This window comes from Pyrus communis, chromosome 12 (genome assembly GCF_963583255.1).
Source record: "Pyrus communis chromosome 12, drPyrComm1.1, whole genome shotgun sequence".
In the NCBI taxonomy this organism is placed as follows: Eukaryota; Viridiplantae; Streptophyta; class Magnoliopsida; order Rosales; family Rosaceae; genus Pyrus; species Pyrus communis.
In genome coordinates, this window is record NC_084814.1 from 869,313 (window position 1) to 896,386 (window position 27,074).

The following is a 27,074-nucleotide window of genomic DNA, read 5'->3' on the forward strand; positions in this document are numbered from 1 at the left end:
AACGTTTAAAATTTGATTAAATATACGAGGGACCACGCTGTGCCGAAAGAGCCACTGCCCAGCCTCCGCTGTGACTCAACCCCTCCTTTTGACAACTGTCTTCTTATTTAACCTATTTTAACTCTTGATTTTTTCAAGGGTGATGCTAGAGACCATCAACTTGAATTATCCTTTTCTTACGCCCGTGTTCTCATGTTTGCGGTGCCTCACGTGGGCAAATTTTCATTGTGACAGGAATACAAGTGATACATCACGTGTTTTAATAGAAGTGGTGAAAATTTTATTTTTTAAGTTATTAACTTTTTATTACACGTATCTTATCATTTGTATAGTAACACGTAGTATACCACCCCATGTATCGATCACATTGAAAAATTTCTTCCTGATGACCCAGGAGTTGGGCACCTCCACTCAATAGAGTTGGCGGGCTTATCAAGCCAAGTAAGGCCCAATGAGGATTCCACTAGCCCAAGTGGCAGAAGGTCGAGCATATGACATTAACCTAAAAGGGTCTGATAAGGCAACATCTAGCTGAATACTCCAACCTACCAGCCAATTTGATTCACATTTGGAGACAAAAGGAGATAAATTTTTATGAGTAGGTCTATTGGATCGAGTTCGAAGTGATTATCAGTGACGTGATCAAAGTGAAACAATATGAGCATGAGTCTACATATGATTTCATTGCCTGATTCAAGAGGTTGAAGATAGAGCGTAATTTCAACTTATCTAACCAGCAAAGCATAGCTATTGCTCATAAGGCATTGAGTACCCTCTCAACAAGAAATTTGATGATGTTACCTTTTATGACCTCCAAGATACAGTGGTAGCAACTAGCAACTACTAAGTACTCATCCACCAGATAGAGCATGGATGTTTGTATGACCCTAAAGGGATTGGGGAATAAGAATACGATGCTGCTTTTGCCAAGATTGATATGAAAAATCCAGTTGTTTTGGGAAGCACGGTTACATCTAAAATTTTGTACTATATTGTTTACAAACCATTTTTGTGAGAGATCAACCATATGTAGTTCCAATTCGAATTTTGGAGCGGCATTGTGTCATTTGAGATTTGACGCGTGACTTTGTGCCATTTTAGATTAATTTGGTAATTTTGAGAATTAATGGGAACTTTTGAGATTTGACGTGTGACTTTGTGCCATTTTGGATCAATGATATCTTCCTCTTAAAACCCATTTTATTGCTTGTAGGTATAATGTCTTTGGCGTGTCAACTGGTGTCCAAATTTGATTGGCACTTCCAAAAGTCATCTGTGTCTTAAAGTTTCTAAAGGATATCTCACAAATTTGTAGTTAATAGACACAATCAAAAGCTTGTGTGCATTAAGTCTATTAATAATGTACGACAACCTCAATTATTAATTTGATTAAGACTCAACTTTCTTTCTAAATACATCTCATATACTTCTCTGAACTTATTTGAAAGACATTAAACTTGACAATTATAACGTTTTAGCAATGCATACGCCATAAGAATACAAGTAAATCAGTTAGGCTTTATATCTTCTCCAAGATGTAAACGTTGTTATTCCAATGTAGTTAAATCCTTGCATGGTTTGGTCAAATAATAGACAAGAAAAACTGGTTAAAAATGTTGAGAATAGGACCTCTTTTGCTGGCTTCTGTCTAAAGTGGGAGATGGTGAGTGCCGGGCCACCAACCATCCCTCCTTATTTTACTCATCCCTCCAAGAATTTCTGATTCCATTTGCTGCATCAGCCTTCGTCACCATTTTAGAATCACCCCCCATCCCCCACTGATTCTCTCAAATCTCTTTTTCTATTTTTTTTAATTTAAATTATTATTATTATTTTTTGCTACTTAGATTGGGGGATGTCACTTTACTTTTCTGATCGTGTGGGCTAATATGTGCTTTGGGTTCTGTATGGTTCATAAATTAATCGAGGAATTTCTATTTATACTAAGATCATCTTCAATTCTTACATTAAAATTTAAAATTTAGGTTTAAACTAACCCAATTATTTTCCAATGGGTTGGCCTAAAGTAAGTTTTAAAACTTAAAATTTGAGCACATTTAACCTAGAATCCGGCGAAGTTAAAATGTTGGCCCACCTTATGTACGTGGACACACCCATAAAAGTGGTGGTCGCAGCAAGGTGACGTGTCCAACACATGAGACGCATGAGGGCTGACAGGAAGTTGGGCCTGCCCATGAAGAAAATGTCGGCCAACCAAAACGAGCCCAACGGCTCAATGGTAAAAAAAAGAAGAAAATGCCGGATCGTTATATTTCGATCCAATGATTTCAATTATTGGATCGTTGGTTGATCCAACTGTCCATATTCAAACCTATTTAATTGTTAAATACATTAAATCCAATGACTGAGATCAAATATGATCAAATCTAATGGTAAAAAAGAAGAAGAGATTTAACAGCTCAAAATTAAATCTAACGGATGAAACAATTAAAAAAGTATTTAAATCAAAATTTATCAAAACTCTATAAATACATGATTCATGGGGTCAGTTTAGTGAATCTTTCAACTTTTCTCAGAATCTACATAAATTTTATTCAAAACAAAAAGTTACCGGAAAAATGAATTTAGCCTAAATTCATTATTTAATAATTTCGAACTAAAATCTTAAACCAAAACTATTGGAGCAAAAAAAATATTGTTTTTGAGTTAAAACCTAAATTTTCTGGATTAAAAATTTTAGGTTTTAACCCAAGGGTTAGAGAGGGTCTAAGGGGGTAAGGAGGATTTGGCCTAACCCTTAAATTGATTTCGAACTCGGAAGTCGAATCTAAGATTTATCATTTAAGTGAAATAGAATGTAACTAGACCGTTATATTATGTGGCATTGATTTAAATACCATAGAAGGTGAAAGTAATGAAGGTCCATTCGAACCTAGGAAGGGTAATGATAAAACATATTCAAAAAGAAGTAATTCCGGTTCTTTATATGGAGAAAGAAACTAAAGAATTGACACTAATATTGAAACTTCAAACACCTATTTCCAAATTGTATATTCGTTCTTTTCACCAGAAGTTTCATCCAGCTCCCCTTGTTAATCAACTACAAGAGGGTCAGGGCAGGTTTTGAGAATGGAGTAAGATTCTCTCCCCTCTTTTTTTTCTTTTCCTTTCATTTCCTTCTATTTGAACAGTCACGGTTAAGTCACGTCAACATCTTATATTAATATTTTATAGAAAGATAAAGACAAAATAGAGAATGTGAGAGGAGGAGATGGAAGAGGATGGAAAAAGGAGAATTGTGAGAGCAGACGTGTATATACAATAGGGAACATGATTTTTTTTTTTTAATTTTTCACACTTTTATTTAATTATGTCCATTACTACTGTTTGATTTACTCGACTAGAAATGAAGGGGTATTAGAAGGTAAATTGAGTGTGTGAAAATCACCTTCTATATAATATAAAAAGGGTGGTGCTATTAACATACCTCTTTTTACCTTTTACGCACCCTCTCAAATTTTGGCCTCAGATCAAATAAATTGAAAATGATTAAATAATATAAATTTATTTGAAAAGATCATACAAATTGAAAAAGATTTAGGAAATTGCTATTAGTACTCCAAAAATCTCATTTGACACTCTAAACTTTTATAATTAGAAAGAAAAATACACTTGTGAAGAGTATAGAATGAAATTTTTGAAGTGCTAATAACAATTTTCAAGATTTATCCTCAGATCAAATAAATTGAAAAATATCAAGTCCAAAGCATTACAAAATACTGAAAATTCCTCACATAATGTATATTTGACGAATTTCGGTCGTCACGAGGTGTGTCGTCTATTAAAAACAATATAAAAAGTTACAAGAAAAGTTATTTAATTTCCACAACTAGACAAGTTTTTCTTTGGTACTCCAACCCACCAGCCAATTAGATTCATGCACTTGGAGACAAATGGAGAGGGATTCCTGTGAGCAGTTCTATTGGATTGAGCTCGAAGTGATTATCAGTGATATGACTGAAGTGAAACAATACAAGCATGAGTCTATAGAGAATTTCATTGCCTGATTCAAGAGGTTGAAGATGAAGTGTAATTTCATCTTGTCCAACTAGTAGAGCATAACTATTGCTCATAAGGAATTGAGTACCCCTCTCAACTGGTTAAGGAGAAGCAACATAGCAAACATTCATCCAAAATTCATTTCTGTGAGACCAAAGTACTCATCCACCACCATCAGATAGTACTATGGACGTTTGCGTGACCCCAACGGGATTGGGGAATAGGAATACGAAGTTGCTCTTGCCGAGATTGATCTTTAAAATTCATTTGTTTCGGATGAACAATTGTATTTAAAATTTTGTACCATATTGCTTACATACTATCTTTGTGAGATATCAAACCACATGCAGTAATAATTTAAATTTTAGATTAACTTTGTGCCGTTTGAGATTTAAGGTGCGGTTTTATGTCATTTTTATTAATACGATAATTTTGGGAATTAAGTAATTAATGGGAATTTGAGCCATTAATTGCATGCACACTATCTTCTCCATAATGATCATTTTATTGCTGGTAGGCACAATGCCTTTAAAATGGGCCATTAAGGGGAATTGGCTTTGTGCCATGCTATCTTCCACTTAAAGACCATTTCATTGCTTGTAGGTACAATGCCTCTGGTGCATCAACTAGCGTCCAGACTTGGTTGACACTTACAAAAATTGTCTCGGATTTAAAGTTTATAAAGAATACCTCCCAAATTAATCTGCACTTAATAGATACAAGTACAGGCTTGTATGCATTAAAGTTTATTGACTAAAGTTTATTGACAATGCACGACAACCTCAACTCTTAATTTGATAGGGACTTGACTTTCTTTCTAACTATATCTCATACAGTTATCCGAACATACTTGAAAGATATTCCATTTAACAATTATAACATTTTAACAGTGCGTATGTCACAAGAATACAAGTAAATCGATTAAGCTTATATCTTTTTTAAGATACAACCATCACTGTCATTTAAGATGGTGAGAAAAATATTATTATGATGCAGAAGTTACATCACTGGAACTGGAATAAAACAAGGAAGGAGAGTGAGTCAGAGCCGTGCGAGAGCATCTGAAGTGGGAGATGGTTAGTGCCGGGGCACGATCCCTCCTTATTTTACTCATCCCTCTAATAATTTCTGATTTCATTTGCTTGCTTCAGCCTCCATCAGCATTTCATAACCAAGCCCCACTGATTCTCACAATCTCCTTTTCAAATTTTTAGTTAAATTTAAACGTTCCTCCTTGATTACGATTCTCCTCACAACTCAACCAATCTCTTCCCAAGCTCACTCAACTGACTCAGTCTTTCGTGAAAAAGTTGAGGTACACCGTAAAATTAAAGATTCTTCATTTTTTTAATGTGAAATTTACTCGCAACACGTCTTTTAGTTGTAGAGAAATTTTCAAACCTAACACATAAACAATATAAATAAAGTAAAATGAAGTACGTAAGACCATTGAACTTCACACATAAGATAACCTACTTTGATTGGGGTTTCATTGTAGATTCAATAGGGAGGAATGACACAACTCAACATCTCTGTCTGTACTTTGCTGAGCTATCAGCCATTGGTTGACTTTAAAGCGAGAAGTACAATGTCCATGATGGGCTGCATACGTCTGAGGTGGGGACCATGTATGCAAGTTAGAATCTTTCTCACCAATGAGGTAGCCTGGACTGGAATTATAATATATTCTTAGAAGGAAAGATGGGAACTTTGGAATTGTGGTGGGGATGAGAAGGGGAGAAGGAACTCTCTGTGACTAGGAAACAACTACCTCTTCAACTCAGAGCTCTTTTCTGAGTTTGTTTGTTGTATTGCAGTTGCAGATAGCTTTTTATGGGTTTATGCAGAAACTAGTGTCTGAATAAACCAAGAAAAAAAACAAATAAAAAACTCCAAGAATCTTCACACAGTGAGTTCTTCTTATTCCTTTTTCTTTTCTGTTGCTTTTTCTGGGTCTCAGAAACTGGTTTGCTTCTTGTATTGTGAAGTGAAATGCTTGAATTCTCAATTGGAATATTGACTGTAAGTGAATGAAAGATTGTTCCTTTTTTTTGTTTACAAGATTTGACCCACCTCTTTCTTAAGAATATGTGGAAAGTGGGTTTTATTTAATTTCTTCTGTTTTTGCCTTTTGATTTGAACCATTGACATTGGAAGATTTGATGGTTCTATGGTCATTGACTCGTATGGAATTTCTGTTAGTGGAAAGGAGAATCTAATCTTTGTACAATAACTAATATATATATTTACAGTTTAATTCTTGTTCCTTTGCTTTTGTTTAGTTATTACTTTACCTTGTTAATTCTACGAGAAGAGTTGTTTGCAATTTCTTTTGTTATTTGTTGTACTCGGAAGATTTTTTTTTAATGATTTTGGGGAATTCAAACAGACTCGGATTTGAAGGCCGGACGCTCAAGAATTGAATTCTTGCCAAGATTAATGAGCTTTGGAACCTACTGGTTGGGGGATAATCCGGAAAGTGAGGCTTCTGCAATGGATGATGGTGTTCTGTCACCAGCTACCATGTTGGGAGCTCAACCTGATTCCGCTACAGATTTAGATTTCATGGACGAACTCTTCTTGGAGGGATGCTGGTTGGAAACCACATATGGACCTGAGTTTCCTAATGAGAGCCTTCCCAGTACCGCTGCCCCCTTGAACCCCTCGTTTTTTTGGCATACGTTGGAGACCAATGGCAATATGGCCATGAACACGTCGCACAACAGTAATCAAGAGGAGACGCAAAGACCATTCCTTAAACAACTCGTAGAAGGTCCTGTGAATCCTCAGTCTCCTAGGGAGAATATGATAAAAGATGCTGTGGCGTACTCTGGTCAACCAGTGGATCCTACAATTGAAGGTCGTGAATTTAGCAGAAGGTGGTGGATTGGTCCCACTGGAAATGAAGGTTTTGCATCATCTGTGACGGAGAGATTAATGAGGGCTCTCGTGAACATTGGAGAGGTCATGAGAAACGAAGATGTTCTTGTACAAGTATGGGTGCCAGTGAATAGAGGGGGTAGACATGTTTTAACAATGAATGAACTTTTCTATCTTGATTCTAGCTGTTCCAGGCTTGCTAAATATCGAGACATCTCTGCTAAATACCAGTTCGCAACTGAGGAGGATTCAACAGAAATGGTTATGGGGTTGCCTGGCCGGGTTTTCTCAGGTAAGATTCCTGAGTGGACTCCTGATGTTCGATACTTTAGACATGATGAATATCCACGGGTTAGCCATGCTCAACAGTATAATGTAAGTGGAACTCTAGCCCTTCCCATCTTTGAACAAGGTAGTAGGACTTGCTTGGGCGTTATTGAGGTTGTTACGACCGACCAGAAGATAAAATATCAACCTGACATTGACAGCGTTTGCAAGGCACTTGAGGTCTGTGCTCTTTCCTTGTATCAAAATTTCATTCATTTGGCCTTCTTCCTTTCCCGTCACTGCAATAGGCACTTGGAGTTTATTAGGTTTGCAAGTTTCTTGCTTTATCTTCTTTTGTGTATATGCGGCATCTAACACTGTTTTCCAAACCGAGAGAATAGTTAAAGAATTAAACTTAAACTACGGGAATGAAAGCAAGCCTATCTCAACAGATACTCCGTCCCACCCATGAATTGGAAACTCAGCTCTGTTGTTTATCCCTATGAGCTTCTGAATCAGTGCACATAAACACCAATTTGAGGATGGACATATGAGTAGAAACCTCTTTTTTTCGTTCCTGTGTTTATTTTCATTCAATTTACTTAAGATAAACCTTCATGGGTCCATGCTCCTAGATAAATAGACTTTTGAATTTCATATCACAGGGGCATATAATTAGTTGTAGGCTGTTCGCATGAATCTTGTTTTCTGATGTCGACAAGCTTTAAAATTTGCAGGCTGTTGATCTTCGAAGTTCTAGAAATTTGAGTACTCAAAATGTAAAGGTAAATGCATAATTACCCTGAAGGAAGATTGATTTATCACATATTAGTATATTCTGATTTTTGTTCTAAGCTTATTTGGTGGATTATCTTAGCAGGGGTGTGACAATCCCTTTCACGCTGCGTTACCCGAGATCCGAGAGGTCTTGAGATCTGCATGTGAGACGCACAAGTTGCCCTTAGCACAAACCTGGATGTCATGCGTCCAACAAGGTAAAGATGGGTGCCGGCATTCTGATGACAACTACGTCCACTGTGTTTCAACTGTGGAGCATGCTTGTCATGTGGCTGATCCTAGTATCCAGAGTTTTCATGAAGCGTGCTCTGAGCATCACTTGCTAAGAGGCCAAGGCATCGTTGGGAGAGCTTTTATGACCAATCAGCCATGCTTCTCAAATGACATAACTTCCTTTGTCAAGACAGAGTATCCTCTATCTCACCATGCCAGGATGTTTGATTTGCATGCAGCCGTTGCAATACGTCTGCGGAGCATTGACACTGGTTCAACTGATTTTGTCCTGGAGTTCTTCTTGCCAGTGGAGTGCAGGGATCCTGAAGAACAGGAAAAGATGCTTACATCACTGTCCTTGGTTATGCAACAGACATGCCGGAGCTTACGGGTTGTCACAGACAAGGAAGTTGAGGAGGAAACTAATTTTCATGTCAGTGAGGTGATAGCTCGGTCAGAGCCCGGACCAAGTAATATTGCTTGTTTCACAGAGGTCCAACAGAATGGTAAGGATGTCTCAATGTTCCCAAACCAAAAACCACGCAAGGTGCTGAGTGTGAAATTGTCGAAGTTAAGGCAGCATCAAGAAGATTCAAAACTAAAAGGTGGTGTTAAGTGTGGACAAGAGTTTTCTGCTCTAGGTGAGGGTAGCTTTTCAAGTGTTACTGTGAGTAAGACAAGAGAGAAAAGACGTACCAAGGCAGAAAAAGATATAAACTTGCAAGTTCTTCGCAAATATTTTTCCGGTAGTCTAAAAGATGCTGCAAAGAGTATTGGAGGTAAGCATTTCTTGTGATAAACCTGCTTCCTGTTTGATGTTTTAGTTGTGAATATTCGTATGGCATTTTGGTGGCCTTTAGAGTAATGGGACTGCTGTGTATACTTGATGCAATTTATAATTGTTTTACTTGTACAATCTGTATGGTGTACGTATGCACCTTGCAATCTTCCGAAATTAAGTTTTTCGTGTTAGTATTTTCTGTTTCTCCAGCTAATACCAATTGGACTTTAAAAATATCTGCTAGCACGCTAATGCCTTGCAGCATTCTATGTTTATGTGGCTTATGTTGAACTTTCTACTATGAAGGTTTTGTGTTTCAAAATTTTAATGAATTTCTTTTCGAATTGATCATGTTTAGTCTGCTCCACAACCTTGAAAAGGATATGCAGACAACATGGGATTAAGCGTTGGCCATCTCGAAAAATCAAGAAGGTTGGTCACTCTTTACAGAAACTCCAACTTGTAATCGACTCAGTTGAAGGCGCATCTGGTGCTTTCCAGATCAACTCTTTCTATACGAACTTCCCAGAGCTAACATCTCCAAATTTATCGGGGACCAGCCCATTTTCAAGTTCAAAGCTGAGTGATCAACCAAATCAGACAAACTTGTCACCCAAAGGTGGTGTTTTGAGCCCCCAAGCTACCGCATCAAAATCTCCTCCATCTTCATGCTGTCAGAGTTCCAGTTCAAGCCAATGCTGTTCCAGCAGGACACAGCAACTTCCCTTCTCATGTAACATTGCTGGTAACGATGATCCAGTTGTTGGAGATAACTCAAGAGATGATGTGCCAAAGAGGGTCAGAAGTGAGGCAGTATTGCATGCTTTTGGCCAAGATCGAGCGGAGCTACTGCCAAGATCCCAAAGCCAGAAACTTCTCTGCGAGCAACAAAATCTGCAGTCCATTCCACATTCACTGAAAAATAATGGCCGGGTAGCTCAAGAAGGCAAGGTTCAAAGAGTAAAAGTTGCATATGGGGATGAGAAAACCCGCTTCCGCATGCAGAGTAATTGGAGACATGAAGATTTGGTGCAAGAAATCGCAAAGCGATTTAGCATACAAGACATGAGTACGTACGATATAAAATACTTGGATGATGACTCGGAGTGGGTCTTGTTAACATGTGACGATGATTTAGAGGAGTGTGTTGATGTGTGCCGATCTTCTGAGAGCCGCACAATTAAGCTCTCTCTCCAGATATCTCGTCATCACTTGAAAGGTTGATAGGTAGACCGTCATGATAGGAAGATGTTTGTCTGAGTTTGCAAGCACTGAAGTAGCAGAAGTCTGCAGTCAATAAAGTGGGGATGCATCCGTTAGTTTTAGTAGGGATGTTGAAACCTCGCTTCATAGATCGCTGCTCCGAGCATATGAAATCTTCGCAATGTAAAGATGGAAGTTTTGCGTCGTGCAGAATTAAACGAAAGGATGGTGGAAAGGAACATCTGGGATCTCCATCTGAAACTGCGGCAGCTTGAATGTATTTTGTTAGTCTAGTAGCTAGCAGTTAGTGACTTAGTGTATTCCTAACATTTTTCTTTTCCTTTTGTTAATTGCTAGTGGATAGTTGTCTGTGTATTTACATAATTTTTTGCCAGTTAAAATAGTCCTGTTTATATATTTATTTTTAAGAAAAACTAATGAAAAATGCTTGAAAACTTTGAGTTTTAACAATAATGACAAAATAAAGGATAAAGTGAATGGTACTAGCATTGACTTTTTAGTGTAAAAATATGGTTTTTCGTTAAAGTGAATAGTACCGAGAGCTTTTTGTTAAAGTTCCATTTTTAATATGTGAATTGGGAATGCTTGTGCCAGATTTCTAAGCATCGAGTCAATTTCCAGAGGAAGAATTTGCTTTCAGATGAAGCTTTAATAAAACAATTAAATGGGTTTGTTTCCTATCGGATCAGATGTTGGTAAATCTTTTCAGGGTGTTGGGAGACTTTAGATGCTTAATTGGGTTTCTGCTTTATAATGCGAATGTTCCGTGAAGGGTATTAATTGGAAGAAAGGAAAAGGGTTTAGGACTATTTCGTTTTTAGTTTTCATTTGTCTGTTACAGATATCAAAGAAAATACATTGAAAATAGATAACTGAAGTAGGATCGAAAGTACGTTTATCACTGAAGTATAAAATGTCAACTACTATAAGCATCGGCTCCCGAAAAAGTGGACTGTCGTGACTAAACCACCAGCTGGTCCCTTTAAAAGAAAAAGGAAGGGAAAAAAAACCTCCTATAAGCTTCAAGAAATTGTGTAGAATGCCTTAGAAACTACACAAATTGTGAAAACTGAAAGTATTACCAAATGTTTTGTAGGACGAATATGAAGGATTTTAAAAGAACACATAGATAACTTGAAATTTGCTCAATCAGGAACAACAAAGCAAGATCAATGTCATTAATCGTGGATTCAATTGATATTACCAAGTCACACTTGATTTGAGAAAGAAATCATTTACTTCAATTGCACACGCAAATATAATCTTTAATTAATCAATTCTCCCTAAGACCTCTAGTACATCATTTTTCAAAGAAACTAAAAACAAAGGATGAACTTCGTAAGAAACTCTCGCCATACTCTAAATATGACTTAAAAAATTCCTACGTTATTATTCCAATGCAATTAGTGGTCTTCGATTTTTATTTTCAATAAAAAAGTGTTCTTTTCTAAAATAAAATAAAATAAAAAAAAAAAAAAAGTTCTTTTCAAGGTTTGACTCCCGCATCAAAATGAGCATTCAATTAAAAATAAAAAATTAAAAACTGAAAACAGAATGGTTATCAAACAGCCTCTTAATAAACCAATAATTGGATGCATCCTAAACGGAATAGTTTTCTGAGTTCTTCCTTTGTTCTAAGGTTAACATATCTTTATACATTGATGTGATGTATGATATTTACGCCAAGGGAAGTTGATGCTAGCCAAACAAACAAATCTCAAAATCTACCATTTTCTTGCTCTTTTTTGTTTTCTGTTCCTTTGTCAGCAGCGGCAGTTCTATAATTTACACATTTAACTATTTCGATATTTCTGTTATTCTGTTCGTACATAATAATTCAGCTGTAAAACAACACGAAAGAGAACTGGAGAGGTAGTAATCCGCTATCTTCATAGTTGTGGGGAAACAGATGTCTGATCTTGTCCCTGCTCAACGGGCACGCGTCTTGAAGGCGGACCAAACATGCTCAAGAAGACCTGTAAACAAAACGTCGTTATGTACTAGTTGATCAAAATTCAAAACCAGACTAATGCAAGACATGGTTTCTATCTCTATTCAACATATTTTCTTTTCAGATGCTGGTTATTGTTCAAGAATTTTATAATTTCCGTCGAGGATGGCAAGGACGTGATAAGGGAACTGTACTAACTTACCGGCAAGAACACAAGCCCGTGTAAGAAACCAAGAAGAACCAATGCTAGGTACATTTGGAAGTAATACACCTACAAAACATAAGAGGAAAAGATGTGTTCAAAGGGGGATCCGACAGTAATGGCCAGTATGATTAGACGGTGAGTGAAAGATTTAGTACCACAAAGATTTCCGTCCTCGAGAAACAAAGTACAATAACCCCAACTAACTTTGTTAATGTGATTCCACTGCAAAAGAATGTCAAGAGAGAATGGAAATGTAAGCTTAGATCGGATAAAATTTATCACACAAAATCCTATTGGCACTGCACTTGAGACTAGCTATTTGGCAAAGAATGATCAATCGCAGAAGATGCTCGGAGATGGAACAAAACAAAGTAGGAGTTTCTCCCTTTCTTACGAAGAAGGGTTGGAATTGGGCCAAGTACCTGAATACAGAGGCACCCATGGTAGCCAGAGCCTCCTTGGTGCGCTGGTCTTTATCTCCTGTGCTAACCTGCACAACAAATGTTAATTATACACTTCAGAAGAAAAAAGGTAGCGTGTTGTCGCCAATGATAACTTTGATTCTGTTCTGTGAAGCCAAAATCAAAATACCCCAAGATTTGAAGGGACTTTAGGCATCACAAAAACTAACAATAGCGAGAAAGAGAAGGCAAAAGTAAATAACTAAAGATAATGTTTAAGAGTTTGACACTGACCGAGAAAGCATGTGTCATATGCACACAAAACTCAACCGAAATGCCCACTGCCATTACAAGATTCACAACAGAGACTGCATTTAATTGGATGTTCAGAATTGCCATCACACCCTGTAGAATGTTATCCAGTGAGCAAATGTGACCACTAATAGGAGGTATTATTTTGTTTCAAAAGAGAAATTTTAACGAAGAAAGATCACCATGAGATCCACTAAAATCATTGCCAACACCAACAGAATAATAGCTGAACTCCATATACTACAAAACAAATTTGAAGGAAGCATCAATGTATCATTATAAACACCTCTTTGCAAATTTATTTGCTAAGGAAGATGAACACAACGAGTAACCTTGCACACAATTACAAGAATTAAACGAGGCTAAGAATATGAATACTGACCTGCATGTGATAGCTAAACAAACAATAAACACAGCAGCTGGTACACCAACAATATATCCAGATTAATCCTTTTACTAAATGAAACCACAAATCTACCATATGCATATCTATAGTAGATAGATACAAGCTAAAATTAAAATCCGAGTTCCAGAGAGGTGAAATTTGAATTTTATGAATTTTTTCCCCACTAAGATATAGTATTCAAAGCTATAAAAAAAACTAACCAATGGCTATAGAAAGGTTGATCAGTGCCGTTCTCCAAATATCAAGGTATTGCTCAAAGAACATATAGTAAACTGAATATGGGAATATCTCAATCTGCACCAGAAAATAAATATCAGTTCCACAGGTATACCACGAGCAACGCATTAGTGAATCAAGCTAACTTATTATAGTTTAACTGTCCCAGTGTGAATAAATAATGAAATTATGAAGCAGTGGCTTATGGAAAGGGGCGACACAAGACTGTTGTACTCAATCTAAATGTAGAATTTGGGGTCTATTGTCAAATGAATCAAATGAACCAATGGACATTAACCCTTTTCCCATTTGCATGGGTTGTGATGTCGGCATAATAGACACCGAGTCGTTTGCAGATGTGGGCACAACCACATTGGCTAGAACAGATGTGCCACCCCCTATGCACTCAAGTTCGAATCTCCCTCCCCACAATTTAGATTAGTTTAAACTTTAAACTAGAATATTGCTTAAAAAATCTAGAATATTTGCTTGTATCAAAAACAAAAACAAAGTAAAGTATAGGAGTCATCCTTTTGCATAGTTTTCATATAGGGTTGCTTCACCACAATTCCGTTTTGAGCTATGTTTTCTACTTATTTACAATACAGATTTTGGTGTAGCTTTATAATATTAAAGTTGTACTGTAAATAAATCAATTGACTTAGCAAGTAGCCTTCAAATTTTTACCTTCAAAGAATCAGAAAGTCTAGAACTGAGCTCCCGAGCAGCTCTCATTGAATTTACGTAGTCAACCTAACATAAATTTGTAGATATTCAAGTTATGGGGCTTACTTTAGTGTTGAAACCTAGAAAAGACGGGAAGTGGTAATCTTTTTTGATTGATCACAGGATGAGATACCTGCTTGTTGAGAGGAGTATGATATGTACGAAATGATGATGCTTGAATAGTGCCACTTTCATTGCCTGATAACAAAAATATGATTAACATGTTAAAATGTAAATTCAAATAAAAAGCTACATCTAATGGAAGTTTAACCTGAAAGCAGATAAGCAGTTTGGAAAGAGAAGTCATCATAAAGGCACAATATTCCATCAACAAACCTTTGAATTCCACACTGCTAGTGTAAGCTCCATGGCCACCTTTAGCACAATCATTAGAGGGTAGAGCATTGAGGAACCATGGAAGTTTTTCTTTAAATTGTGTGGTAGAGGGACGGTCATTGTGAAGATCTGAATGACGAAAGCACTGACAACAACAAAATTGAAAATGAGAATGGATGTGTTCCCTTATAAACAAAGAAATTCAGTTAAAATATTTCTGTCATGCCATGTGTATATTACCGTAGTACAGTCTTTGCACACTCCACCAAGGCTACAGGAACTATCACTGGGAGAGCAGCAAGGTGGCTGGAAAAGTGGAAAGAGAGAAACTTAAATTTAGTATCAAGGGGATTGCAAGCAAAACAAAAACGAGATGATTTGTGCTCTTAACAGATTTATAAGCGGACAAGAAAAGCATCATTATCATAAATTCTCTTTTGCATATAAAAGAAATTCCAAAACTGAAGACAATTCAACAATTTTGAATGTAAAACAAATTCCAAACATCAGACCACGCTTCCATAAGCATACTAACAATCATACTAAGAAAAATGTACTGTCACCTGATCATCAGGAGGGCAGTAAGTCCCATCTGTAAACTTCCGACAGCACCCAAATGCTTCTGGAGATATCCACACAAGAAAATCATCAAGCCATGAAGCAGCAGGCTTAGCAATGTAACTTGATTCTGGATTTAAGGATGCTCTTGCAATCTGTGGAAACAAAAGGACAATCAACACAAAGAAAAGGACAATTCAAATTTAGACATAGAAAAACAAACAAATGATTCAAATACATACATACAAACGGACAAATCAAACACATAAATTCTGAAATTAAGGATGGTCTAGCATTTCTGCAGATGCAGAAGGACAACTCACAAATTCACACACACATACCAAAACAGAAACTAAGGGGCAATCAAACATAACGGATACCAAAACCCTGACACGTATTGGTTGATCAAAGAAGGAACCATAGGCAAAAGAATGAAGGACATGGAAAATTTAATAGCCGAGTTAAAGAATAAAAGCTCAAAGAGATATGTACCAATTCACATTCATAAGAAAATGAACAGACAATTCAGATATTAAAATGCTAGAACTTTCCAGCATTACACATCATATTAAATGTATTATGTACTAATCTCTTTATAATTACAGATTGAGAAAATATTAACATATAATATACTAATAACGCTAAATATGAATTAAGCTTAACACATCAATCACTCTGGATTAGCAGTAAGATTGAAAGGAACCAGCTTGAATTAGCAAGAGACATTAATTATTGTATGATTATCAAGGAAATACTGGCATGTGAACAAGAAAAATGCAGGGGGCATTTTATGCTCTAAAACAGCATCCAAAATCTTATAATTTTCCCATTATAAAGAGAACAAAGAATGTTTTACCTCATTCAAAAGAGAATCTGAATCACACTGGCTAATTGAGCACAACTGGTTCGTATGTCTTGATTCTGAACTGAGGGACAGAGCAACATCAGAATGAAGCAGAGATTCAGCAAACAGAAGCATTCAGATAAGTGTTTGCAATAAATAAATAATAATAATAATAATTATTGACATCGGAAATGCATGCATGAAAAGTTAAATGGAGAAAATTCCTTTTATGACTACAAATAGTTGCTTTCATATGCAGATGTATGCATGCCAACTGTCCATGGGATGCCTATTCCTAAAGGAAATAGTAGTTCTGATAGATAGCCACCATTGGGCATTTGGATGGAAAATCAAATGAAATGCTGAAGCACATTGTTGAAAGGTGAACATTTCAATCAGATTATATGTGATTTTCTGGGTAGAGTATCAGCAGCAATCTCAAGAACTCATGACTGCTATACGATATGGTTTATATGTTGACCTAAGAAGACATTCATAGCTAGTTTGGTTACATACATCAAACAAGAGTGAACATGAATAACAGTAAGATACCTATAATTGAAGTTCTTCACAACAAAGTATAGTGGGGGTCCAATTCGTAGATACTCTGAAACATTATTGAAATACCCCTGGCAATATATGAAAGACAGTGTTACCTCAAAGAAAGAACAGAGTAATCAATAGCAAAAACGCATTTTTATAAGTAGGCAACTGACTTATAGACCTGAAGATAGGAGTCTCGGGGAAGAACAATCTTTTGTTCCAAACCAGGCTGAATTCTGGTGCATAATGCCTATAAAGTTCAAAAGAATCAGAAGTTAACTGAGGAAGGTGTGGCCACAAACAGTAAAATGGATATTCACAGATATGAAATATATGATACGTTAGGAGGAAGAATCAAAACTCACAATACTAGCCAATGCAAATGCAACAAAGATGGAAATGACAACTATCTTGACTCCCCAAAGACTGAGAATGGGAGCATGGATCTCCTGGAAATGTAAAACAAACAAAAAAAGGAGAAAAAACAGCATTGTTAGAAATTAGGTAAGCAGAAAGCAAATGACTATCATCACAGAATTACCAGAGTTTTTGAAAAAATAGCATCAAACTTTTTAAGGAAAACTAATGAAAAGGGCTTGAAAACTTTGAGTTTTAACGATAAGGACAAAATAAAGGGTAAAGTGAATAGTACCAGGATTGACTTTTTAGTGTAAAAAATGTGGTTTTTTGTTAAAGTTCCCAAGTTTTTATTGACAAGCCAACATTCTATTTCTTAAAGGTTTAAGCCCTTCTACATAGAAAAGTATGAAAATCATGGTAGATTGGTAATTCCAACTGCCAATATCATCCCTACGATCCATCCACATGGTTTTGTAAGACCGTTTACTGTAGTAATAAAAAAGCAATCACCTTCATATAACGAGTCAATAAACCAGGATTCTTCTGATCAATACCTAAATAAAACAGCATTCAAAAGAAAAACATAATATGAGAATAAGAGTAGGGTTGATTGAAAATTAGTGTTGGCATTAAGGAAAATGCATCAACCTGAATCAAGTTATAAAAACATTCCGATACCTTTGTCAGAGTTAGCATATGATGAAATTTTCATGCATGGGAAACAATCAACCCTCTTATCCTCAGTTCTCCTAAAATCAAAAACAATCAAAGCTACAAATGCAGTAACTTGAAGGAGAAAGTCCAGCAGAACAGCAAGTGCTGCAGAAGAACGTGCAAAAGTAAGTTTGGAGGCCTGAGGTCAGACAGCAAGACAATAAAAACATATAACAACTATTTCATATATCTAAAAGTTATTATGGATCAGAATTTCCAACCTGCAAACATGGAGAACACGCGGCATGCTGGCATAGGAATAAAACTTCCAACTGCAAATGCTAAGACCTCTGATAGACTAGCCAGTGTTATTGATGGTCCAACTTCCACGAGTGCATTGCTTATTCGCCCTTCTAAAGGCAACTCCAAGGGTTGCCGTTTGACAGCATTCACCAGTATACACATATTATCTACCCCAACCTATACACATTATGAACAATTTGGCAAACCAAATTTTCAAGCAATATGTATATATGTATATATATATATATATAGACATACATTGTATATAATATAAACAATTTGGCAAACCAAATTTTCAAGCGATATGTATATATGTATATATATAGACATACATTGTATGTATAATATATGTAAGAATGTCGAGGAACTTACAGCTAGAACAAGAAATGGAATAACTTCCATGATGATTAAGGTAGATTTTACACCTATAACACTGAAAAATCCCACTGATCCAAGAACTGACAGCATGACAAGCACAACCCCAGAGAGACCAAGCAATACCTGGAATTCAAACGTGCACAATTATAGTGACATAAATGATGTCTCAATTTTGAATCAGAGGAAAACCAAACGCATACAAATAGGGCAGTATTTTCCAGTAACTTGAAACAAACTAAAATAGTTGAGAACATACCTTAGACGAAATGTAAAATGATGATAGACGAGGTGAATCACCCAAAGTAAGAGATATATAAGCAAACATCACAAGATAGCTTATCTGCAGTGAAATGCGAAACCATAAATAGATTAGTAATTTAAAAGATTCAAATGATAAATGAATAAAAAAAATTATTTAACACACATACTATATCATGTACAGTACTTATGCATTATAGATATTCTGAGCTTTGATTATAAAAGGAAACATGCAACTAAAATGAAAGAGAGAAACCACTTACCAATATTGTAATAGCATCTGCTGTACTTTCTCTTTTAAGTTCTTCTTCAACAGAACTTTCCGATGAAAAAGAAAGTGTTAAGTTTCTAGATTGCACCATCTGCAACAATTCATCCTATCACAAAAACGAAACAATAAACGGTTATGAGAGAAATATGTCTACTTTCATTCGGGACAGGATGGTAACACGAACAAGAATGCAAAAAGTAAACAATTACAAGAATTATGCTAGACAAAGAGTAAACCTTTGCAAGCTCAATAAAGGCTTTCTCCCATGCCACTGCTCTTTGAGTTTCATTCCCATCATTACTAAGAGCATTGTTTACAGGATAAGTTACAAGAAATGCTGATGCCTGCATTGAAGAGAATCATAATGGTCAATAAATACTCAAGGAATTCGATTTTCTTATCAACTTAAAAAGGTGAAAAAAAAATTGAATTTGTTCATGAAAAAACAGAAAAATCGTTACCTCAGAGTAGTTTTTCCCAGAGAAGCCTCCTAATGCTGTGCTAGGATCAAGAGGACCTTTAAATGCACTCATACATGTGTCAGCAGATGAATAGTGCTTCAATAACACAAAACACAAATGTTAATAGGTCTACTTTCCGTAACAGTATTGCCATGTTCTTTGAGAAATTTGGAATGGTAAAAAAAGCAAGAAAATCAATTATAGAACAAGCTGGAGAGATGTAAGTATATTAAAATGTGAGTTTGGTCATTGGACCAGATGACTACGGCTTATCTCGAAGGCAAAAAAGAGAAAATATGGACAGATCTCTATGTTCTCATTATTTGAGAAATTGAGCAGAAAATAGAAGCACATAATAATAATATAGATCAAGCAGTGTGATGAGCAACAGAGATATTAGTTTTATCCATCAGCCTTAAATAAAAATTAATAAAAACAATATTGTTTTGTGTTACCAACCCTGATATTCTAAAAATAACATACCTATAAAATAGTGATCAAGCATACTACTATAAGATGCACATATGATGGACCCTGGATCATGAATCTCATTAGACAATAAACTAGATTTACACTTCAGATAAGTTGTAGATGGAAATTATAAGAATATACCTCAAAACAATACTTTAGGTGTTCAACCCCACCATAACCATCATAATTTGCAGGATCCATTTTGAAGTACTGGAACGAAGAGAGAAACTGTTAAATAATTTTAAAAATATCTAGCCACAATGCAATAATTTTTTTTGGAATATGAAGAAATTGTGGTTTAACACCTTAAAAAAAAACCAACACACTGTCAGTGCAAGTTATACATTTAGGTACCGGCTTCAAGAACTCGTATCACATTCAGAATGATTACGAACATGTAAAAAGTGCGAAAATAAGTATAAGCTAAACGAACAAAAAATCACAAGTTTCGTTTACCATATGGTCACCCAGAATGCATCAACTAAATGTAGGCCATCAAAAAGAGTTGTACCTGTAGGACACTTTGAGTGGCGCAATCTTTGTCCATTGGCTTCATGCAAATATCAGCAAGAGATACCACGGATCCAGAATAATCTGCTTTAATTCCATCAACCTGTCAAGGATGAGTAATGTTGTATAAAGAAGTATTCTTTTACCACACGTCAATGCAGAAAAAACAGACAGAACAAAAAATCAATTGGAGTACATATCAAAACCAAGAACATTTCTAGTCTCGTATAGCCCATCCAATCTTATAAGATAAATACTTAAATTCTGAAAAGTAACACTACAGTCTGGAAGGATAAATACCTTCTTCTGTATCTCAAAAAGTAACTTAATATTGTCCTCTGTCACAATACTAGGTGAGTTACCATGCTTACCCTCTGGAATTGTTGCTAATATTAGCTGCAAAAAAAAACACAAGGTGTGACATAAGTTTCTCTGCAAGTTGAAAGCTAAAGGAGTTGAGTTGTAAATACAACTTCACCCTATACTACAGCAGGCTTCTCATACCAACAACAGAGTGATGATGATACATAATGTCCAGATAAAAAGGAAAGGCAACTCATTTCCAATATATGTCTGTTGGCTCTATGCTTTTTAACCTTTTTTACTTCCCAGTTCTGCTACCTTGGAAAGGTAACCTCATTGCATCGCGTAAAGTGTAACACCTCATAAGATGAAAAATGGTTCACCAAAAACAGAGTGTGTAACAATGTAGTACCTGCTCAATTCTGTAGAAAGGGGCTAGGTGGCTATCAAAAAATTGCTTCTCTTCTGCTGCTTTACTCCCAGGCCCTACCCACAGCTGCAACATTACACAACTTAAGTTGAACAGAATGGTACAACTCCAACAATAACATAGAATGCTCTGGCCATAACAAATTAAAATGTAAAACGTATATATCTAGTGACATAAAAAAATGTGGCATGCATACAATAGTTGTTTAAATGCTAAACGCCCACAAAAGAACCCACGTCAAGGTTCAGAGGGGAGAGAGTATAATTGTGAATAAACAGTGGGTTGAATACTAACTTCACAAGATTTGAAATTGATGAACCTCATGAGTTATCTAGGCACACGTTCCATTGTATAAAAAACAGTCATGGTTCCAAAGGCCAAAAACGAGAAAAAGAAAATTTTGTAAAATAACTGAGAGCACTAGAACTCATTTCATTCAAAATAGTGCAACCGATCACATTCACATTTTTTTTAAGTATAAATTATTTAACTTAAAAAGACTATTCAAGTACCGAACCGAACCTTTTCAGGCCTTGTTTCCACCTTGAAACGGATAAGACCCAAACAAAGCAGAAGAACTACAGCCAATGATGAGCACAACACCATAATTGGATTCCTAGCAACCCATGTTCCATATCTCCTGTACATCAAAATGTAATAATTTAAGAAAATAATTCTGCCTTAACTGAGTCACTGACAGAAAAGTTTGACATGGAGCAATCACTCTGCAAGGGATAGCAATCACCTGAAAAATTTTGAAATGTATCCTTGCACAATTGAAAGTTGGACATCATTTCTAACGTGAGGAGCATCTTCAAATACCTATGACCAACAATTTTAGTGAAATATATGCTTACAGACTCGAGATGGCAGTGATATAAGTTGAGCACACCAGAAACACAAAGCAATTTCATGAAGCGAGTTAACCAAAAGCTAAAGAGGAAGACAATACTGGTAGAAAGCGACATATTACAGGGACAGTTTTTATGGCAAAGAACTTTGCTATATAGAAGCAAAGAAAAATTCTATAAGCATATGTCAACTAGAGAGCAGTCTCAGTAAACTAAAGAATATAACAGTAAAATAATTGGGGCACAATACAGAAAATATATCAAGCGTTTATACTACTGAAAGCTAACGAGGAAGACTATACTAGAAGAAGAGGTGATAGAAAAAAATCCAGTGAGAATTCATCCTTTGTTAGAAAATGAAGAAATTAACTAAAAAAAAAAAAAAAAAAAAAATCCTAAGCATATCCCCGCTTTTATGTGCTTAGTTCATCAATGTAGATTGGTAATCTGACATGATATAAATAATAAATTCATTATTAACAGGAGAATTTGCAACGAATATGAAAATGACAACATAGCAAGGAAAACAAAACAAAACATAAATCGAGGAATGGGGCAGGTGAGGTCAGGAATGACATATATGATCCATAAAGCTTCGCAGATAGATGAAACAGACAGCTAGCTAAAAGTAGCAGAAATATATGGCGTATGTATGATAGAATGCACACAAACTGTCAAATGAAAAAACCAAAAAGCAGATTTAAACATGTAAACACGGAAGACAAAAATGATATAAATTTCAGATCAACACATGAATAAGTAAACTATTAATATATGCGTGTATTACATATGTATATCACGAAAAGAAAAAAAGAAATTGGTTTCCACCTGCATCGGAGGGTTCTCATTCTTCTCCCTGTTAGAATGAACTTCGCCATCATCCATTGCACTCCACCATGGTTTTGTCCCAGAAGCTGGCTTGGTTTTTCTAGTCCGATGAAACAAAACCCACCCAAAAAACACAGAAACCAGTGCAATATATAGAACAGCAACAGCAAGGTCAATACATTTAGCCTGCAGTTGTCACAGAAGTAAAGCGTATGAACAAAGAGTATAGTTCCTGACATGCCTACATGAAATATTCATCCGATATGACCAAGCTAATTCATGTGAGAGCCAAAAGCTTAAAATATCCTAAACCATGCTCTCTCACCTTAATCGATCCAATTCTCACTGAACATGAACCTCCTTTTCGGGAAACTGGAGAAACTGTGTTAGAACAAACTGTAGCTGAAGGGCAATCACCACAGGAACAGCCCAGTGAATTATCACCGCATGAATAAGTAGATACATTCATAGGTTTCATCCCAGATGACTCAGTAACACTTGAAGGGAATCTAATGGCATATGGAGAACCTGGCATACTAGGAGGTGCTTGTCTGCCGATAAAAGCAAACCAGTCTGCCATAACCAACAGTAAAAGCACAGCTAGTTATTAAACAGCACAAACTAAGGCCAGGCATACAAGCACTTGACCTTAGAGCAAAAATGTAGGCCTCAATTGCATAAGGTAAACAAAGAGATGTTCTTGGAATTCTATAGAACAAGGAACATCACTCAGAGATGCCTTGTCTCTGCCAATTAAGTATCCAATGGTCAATCAATTCCCACTACCAGCAAAAGCAAGAGGCTAAAAGACCCACGTTTCATGATAAACTAAATAGTGAAGCGTTATTTCCACAGTTAGATCTTATCAGCTATCGCAAAAGTAGCCACGTCACTTGATTAATATATGCCATTTTGATATGCTTATCTTTCTATTATCATGCCCCACTTAAGGGTAAAATCCATGTAGTGTACATTTGTCTGTCTGTGTGTACGTGAGAGAGAGAGATAAGGAGAGATGGAGAGTGAGAGAGAGAGAGAGAGAGAGACCTAATTTGCAATTTCAAAAGAATAAACTTACCTTTAAAATTTTTAGCACCAGCACCAATAAATTCTATAGCTCGAGAATTCATGGTACCGAACTTGACATCCTTGCAGGAGTTAAATAACCCTTCACCAAAGTCATCAGTTATATAATATTCAATCCCATCGACAGTCATGTTTCTGTTAACCTGAATACGGAATAAGCTTCATTAAGTATTGTCTCTCTCTAAGAAGACATAATCATATTCTCTATTCGATAAAAAATAAATTTAAAAAACAAAATTATTTCCAAGTAAAAGACTAAATCCTTGCAAAATTCAAACTTTAATCAACGAATCAAGTGGGTAACAACATGCTCAAGTAATAAAAGAATTATCTGCTTCCTTTTCCCATTTTTCATCAACTAAATGAAACTCAAAATGTTCATGTCCCAAACTATCAAGTAAATTAAACATAAGGATGAATGTCAAACGATTTCTGGGACATAATCCTTTTACCATATAACTCAGAGCTTTCATTTCTATTTTTAGTTGATGCAACAGTTATAAGACTACATAGAGACCAATTGATACCATATTGGCATGTTAGATATAATTCTAATATTCTATACAGACATCATACATCACAAAAAACAATCTACTGCACTAGGTCGCTTCGGCAAGCCAAGAGATTTAAACACATCTCGATTGGCAAGAAATTTTGTAAAAGCATGAATCAATGTCTCTTGTTGTGCTTGAGATCATATATAGCCTTCTTATTTGTATAATTAATAAATCATAAGATTGTACTGCAGGATGAAGGGAGCATAAAATATTTCAATATGGAACAGTAAAATACGAAGAGGGTTTTCTGACCTTGGCTACAGAAGTCACATTGATAAATAAACTCTGATTTGGAGAGCACGTAAGCTCACAAAACAAGTTCAAAAAGTTTCTTAAGCATGCCGGACAACCTACAAGAAAGGGAATCGCCTGCAAAAAATAAAACACAAGTTAAAAGAATACTAATTATATATTGTGGGGTGAGGGTGAAAAGATTATGGAGAGAAAAATGAATAACCTAGTTTCTTAGCAGAGAGGGATTACGACCAACTCTGAACAGAAAAATATACTTACTTGCTGGACCTGTGCCCGTAGTGTGTCAAATTGAGCTTCTGTACAACAAACATTCCCAGTAATTGTTGGACAGAGACTTTGGACCTTGGACGAAAGTAAATCATCCGGCTGGAACACATAAAATATGCGATATTTGGGTTAATTAAAAATCTTAAACACACACATTATGATGGAATAAGAAGCAAGGAGGACTTAAAGCTACATTTTTATCAGCACTTTTACTGATAAAAGAGTGACTGCTTCTACCTTAACGGATGGGGTACCGAAAGGGCAGTTTATGTACTTTCCATCACTACGTTGCCCGCAAATGCCATACATTGCGCAATACCCTTCCGAATGTCTTTCCCTAGACAACAAGAAAAATAAAGTGAAGAACAAATTCAAGAAACCTCGAGTTCAATCGTCATACTATTTTTTATTCATCGGATAATTAATCCAGGAAATTAAAATTACGATTCCCAGAACTAAAGATAGTTAATTGAACAACCATCATAGAAACACCACATGAGCAGGACATAATTCAGACCAGGAGCGATTTAAAAACAGCTAATTTAAAACTAACTTCCAGTCACCATTTATTTTATTATTATTATCAATATTTTAGTGAAATTTAACTAAAACACACCATATGCATCATGAAGTGCCAAAATTAAGTAGAAGTAACTAAATTAAATAACAATGAAGCCTCGGAAGTTTGCTAATACGAAAAATAAAGTTGATATCTTGTGCATGTAAAATGTCAAGGAAGCCGCCTCACCCCGCCACCGTAGCATTAGACGTCACGGAGGTCTGAGCAGCATATGCTACGCCCAGAATAAATAACACCTGCATAAACAACACTTGCATCAGTGAAAGTAAGCAAAGTGAAAATGTTGTTAATTATACTCGAAACGAAGTCGAACGCGCCTCAACTAATTCAATTCAATTCAATTTTGAAGTGAAAATTCTGTTTGGTTACTGAGAAAACTGTAAGAAAAACTTGGGAAAAAAAAAAAAAAACAAATCGAGAAAAAAGCTCAAATTCTTTTTCCGTTTCTTCATCTTTTCGTGGTCCTCAGGAAAAAAAAAAAGTTGGAAAGTCGGGAAACGAGCAAGAAATTCCGTCGGAGTTTTTATGGACATATTCGGAAAAAGGAATTAAAAGTGCTTGCCTGGAAGACAGAGAGGGGGAGGAGGAGCCCCGGACGGCGGAGGGCCATTATCCTCTGCGTGCGACCTCAATCCTCAATCCAGTACGGAAGAGTCCAAAACGCAGCGAATAATGCGGAGGAAGACGGAGACGACCACTCCTCTGTAACTGCGTAGGCGCGTTTATCGTTCTGTGCTCTCTGTATTTGTTTGTTGGAGACAGAAAGCGAGGAGAGAGAGAGGACTGAGAGAAAAGAGTGAGAAAGTGTATTTATAACTACAAAAAAATATAACGTTTCCTTCCCTTCGCTGCTTGTATTGGCTTTCGCCTGTATGATGACACGTGTATTAATTTAGTTTCAGTGACTGAGATATTTTTGAGTGTGGGTGAGATTTTTCATTGTAACCGTCATAGGTAGTACATCACGTATCGTTATATAAATGGTAGGATATCTGTGTTAAAAAATTAATAATTTAAAAAATAAAATTTTTCATCACTTACATAAAAACACATGGTATACAACCCGTGTTCCTGTCACAACTAAAAATTTATCATGAAACACACACCACATATCACTACATCAATAGTGGTGAAACGTGTATGGTAAAATGTTAATAACTTAAAAAATAAAATTTTTCACTGCTTATATAAAAACACGTGATGTACCATTTATGTTTTTGAAAAAAAATTCAGAATGATTTGAACACGGTTTTAGGGCAGGTTCTTCCACTCTTTCTTTATCTCTCAGACTCTCACAAGTCACACCATCTTCAAGGGGCAGCGAAATCAAGGACACCACGGCAATAAGAAAATTACCGGTCTCATTTACGAATTTGCCCTTGCTTTCGGTTGGTTTGTCGGAGCATCTCAATGATTTTTAAGCAAGTACGACAGGGATTCATATCACTAATTACATAAAACTGATTTATTGAATTTTTTTGTCAAATAATTGATTTTATTAGATTAAATGTTAGATTAATCATCGATAGAATGTGTATCCACATCGTCACGCAATGGTTAATATATTTTT

At 36.0% G+C, this 27,074-nt stretch overlaps 2 protein-coding genes across 2 annotated transcripts; one reads left to right on the forward strand and one right to left on the reverse strand.

Annotated features, from left to right (window-relative positions):
* The first annotated feature begins 6,415 nt into the window (after nt 1-6,415).
* Nucleotides 6,416-10,200, forward strand: LOC137711245 (protein NLP5-like). Its single transcript, XM_068450474.1, is given in 5 exon segments — nt 6,416-7,407; nt 7,905-7,952; nt 8,045-8,957; nt 9,318-10,178; nt 10,181-10,200. Coding segments are annotated over 5 exon segments (2,790 nt in total). The 5' UTR covers nt 6,416-6,459.
* Nucleotides 10,201-11,896: 1,696 nt separating this feature from the next.
* On the reverse strand, nt 11,897-25,776 carry LOC137710444 (uncharacterized). Its single transcript, XM_068449467.1, has 38 exons — nt 25,673-25,776; nt 25,162-25,261; nt 24,916-25,023; nt 24,655-24,771; nt 23,838-23,988; nt 23,085-23,332; nt 22,760-22,945; nt 21,826-21,902; nt 21,603-21,720; nt 21,063-21,146; nt 20,648-20,743; nt 20,349-20,450; nt 19,979-20,047; nt 19,367-19,462; nt 19,142-19,249; nt 18,898-19,011; nt 18,633-18,716; nt 18,371-18,499; nt 17,977-18,175; nt 17,720-17,860; nt 17,552-17,595; nt 17,047-17,130; nt 16,863-16,931; nt 16,691-16,767; nt 16,151-16,220; nt 15,300-15,449; nt 14,977-15,042; nt 14,737-14,881; nt 14,534-14,598; nt 14,362-14,427; nt 13,659-13,752; nt 13,435-13,471; nt 13,235-13,292; nt 13,035-13,145; nt 12,762-12,829; nt 12,495-12,561; nt 12,337-12,405; nt 11,897-12,159 (listed from the first exon to the last, which is right to left on the reverse strand). The coding sequence occupies exons 1-38, from the start codon at nt 25,759-25,761 to the stop codon at nt 12,073-12,075; spliced, it is 3,843 nt and encodes a 1,280-aa protein (XP_068305568.1). The 5' UTR covers nt 25,762-25,776; the 3' UTR covers nt 11,897-12,072.
* Nucleotides 25,777-27,074: the final 1,298 nt, after the last annotated feature.

What these genes read in the sequence shown, in the direction of transcription:
- LOC137710444 (XM_068449467.1), bottom strand. Translation starts at nt 25,761, where the DNA reads ATGCAAGTGTTGTTTATGCAGGTGTTATTTATTCTGGGCGTAGCATAT. An exon ending in CTGGGAAAAACTACTCTGAG is followed by an intron (nt 19,250 to 19,366) that starts GTAACGATTTTT and finishes TCTTCAATGCAG; the next exon opens with GCATCAGCATTTCTTGTAAC. An exon ending in CCTTTATTGAGCTTGCAAAG is followed by an intron (nt 19,012 to 19,141) that starts GTTTACTCTTTG and finishes TTTTTGTGATAG; the next exon opens with GATGAATTGTTGCAGATGGT.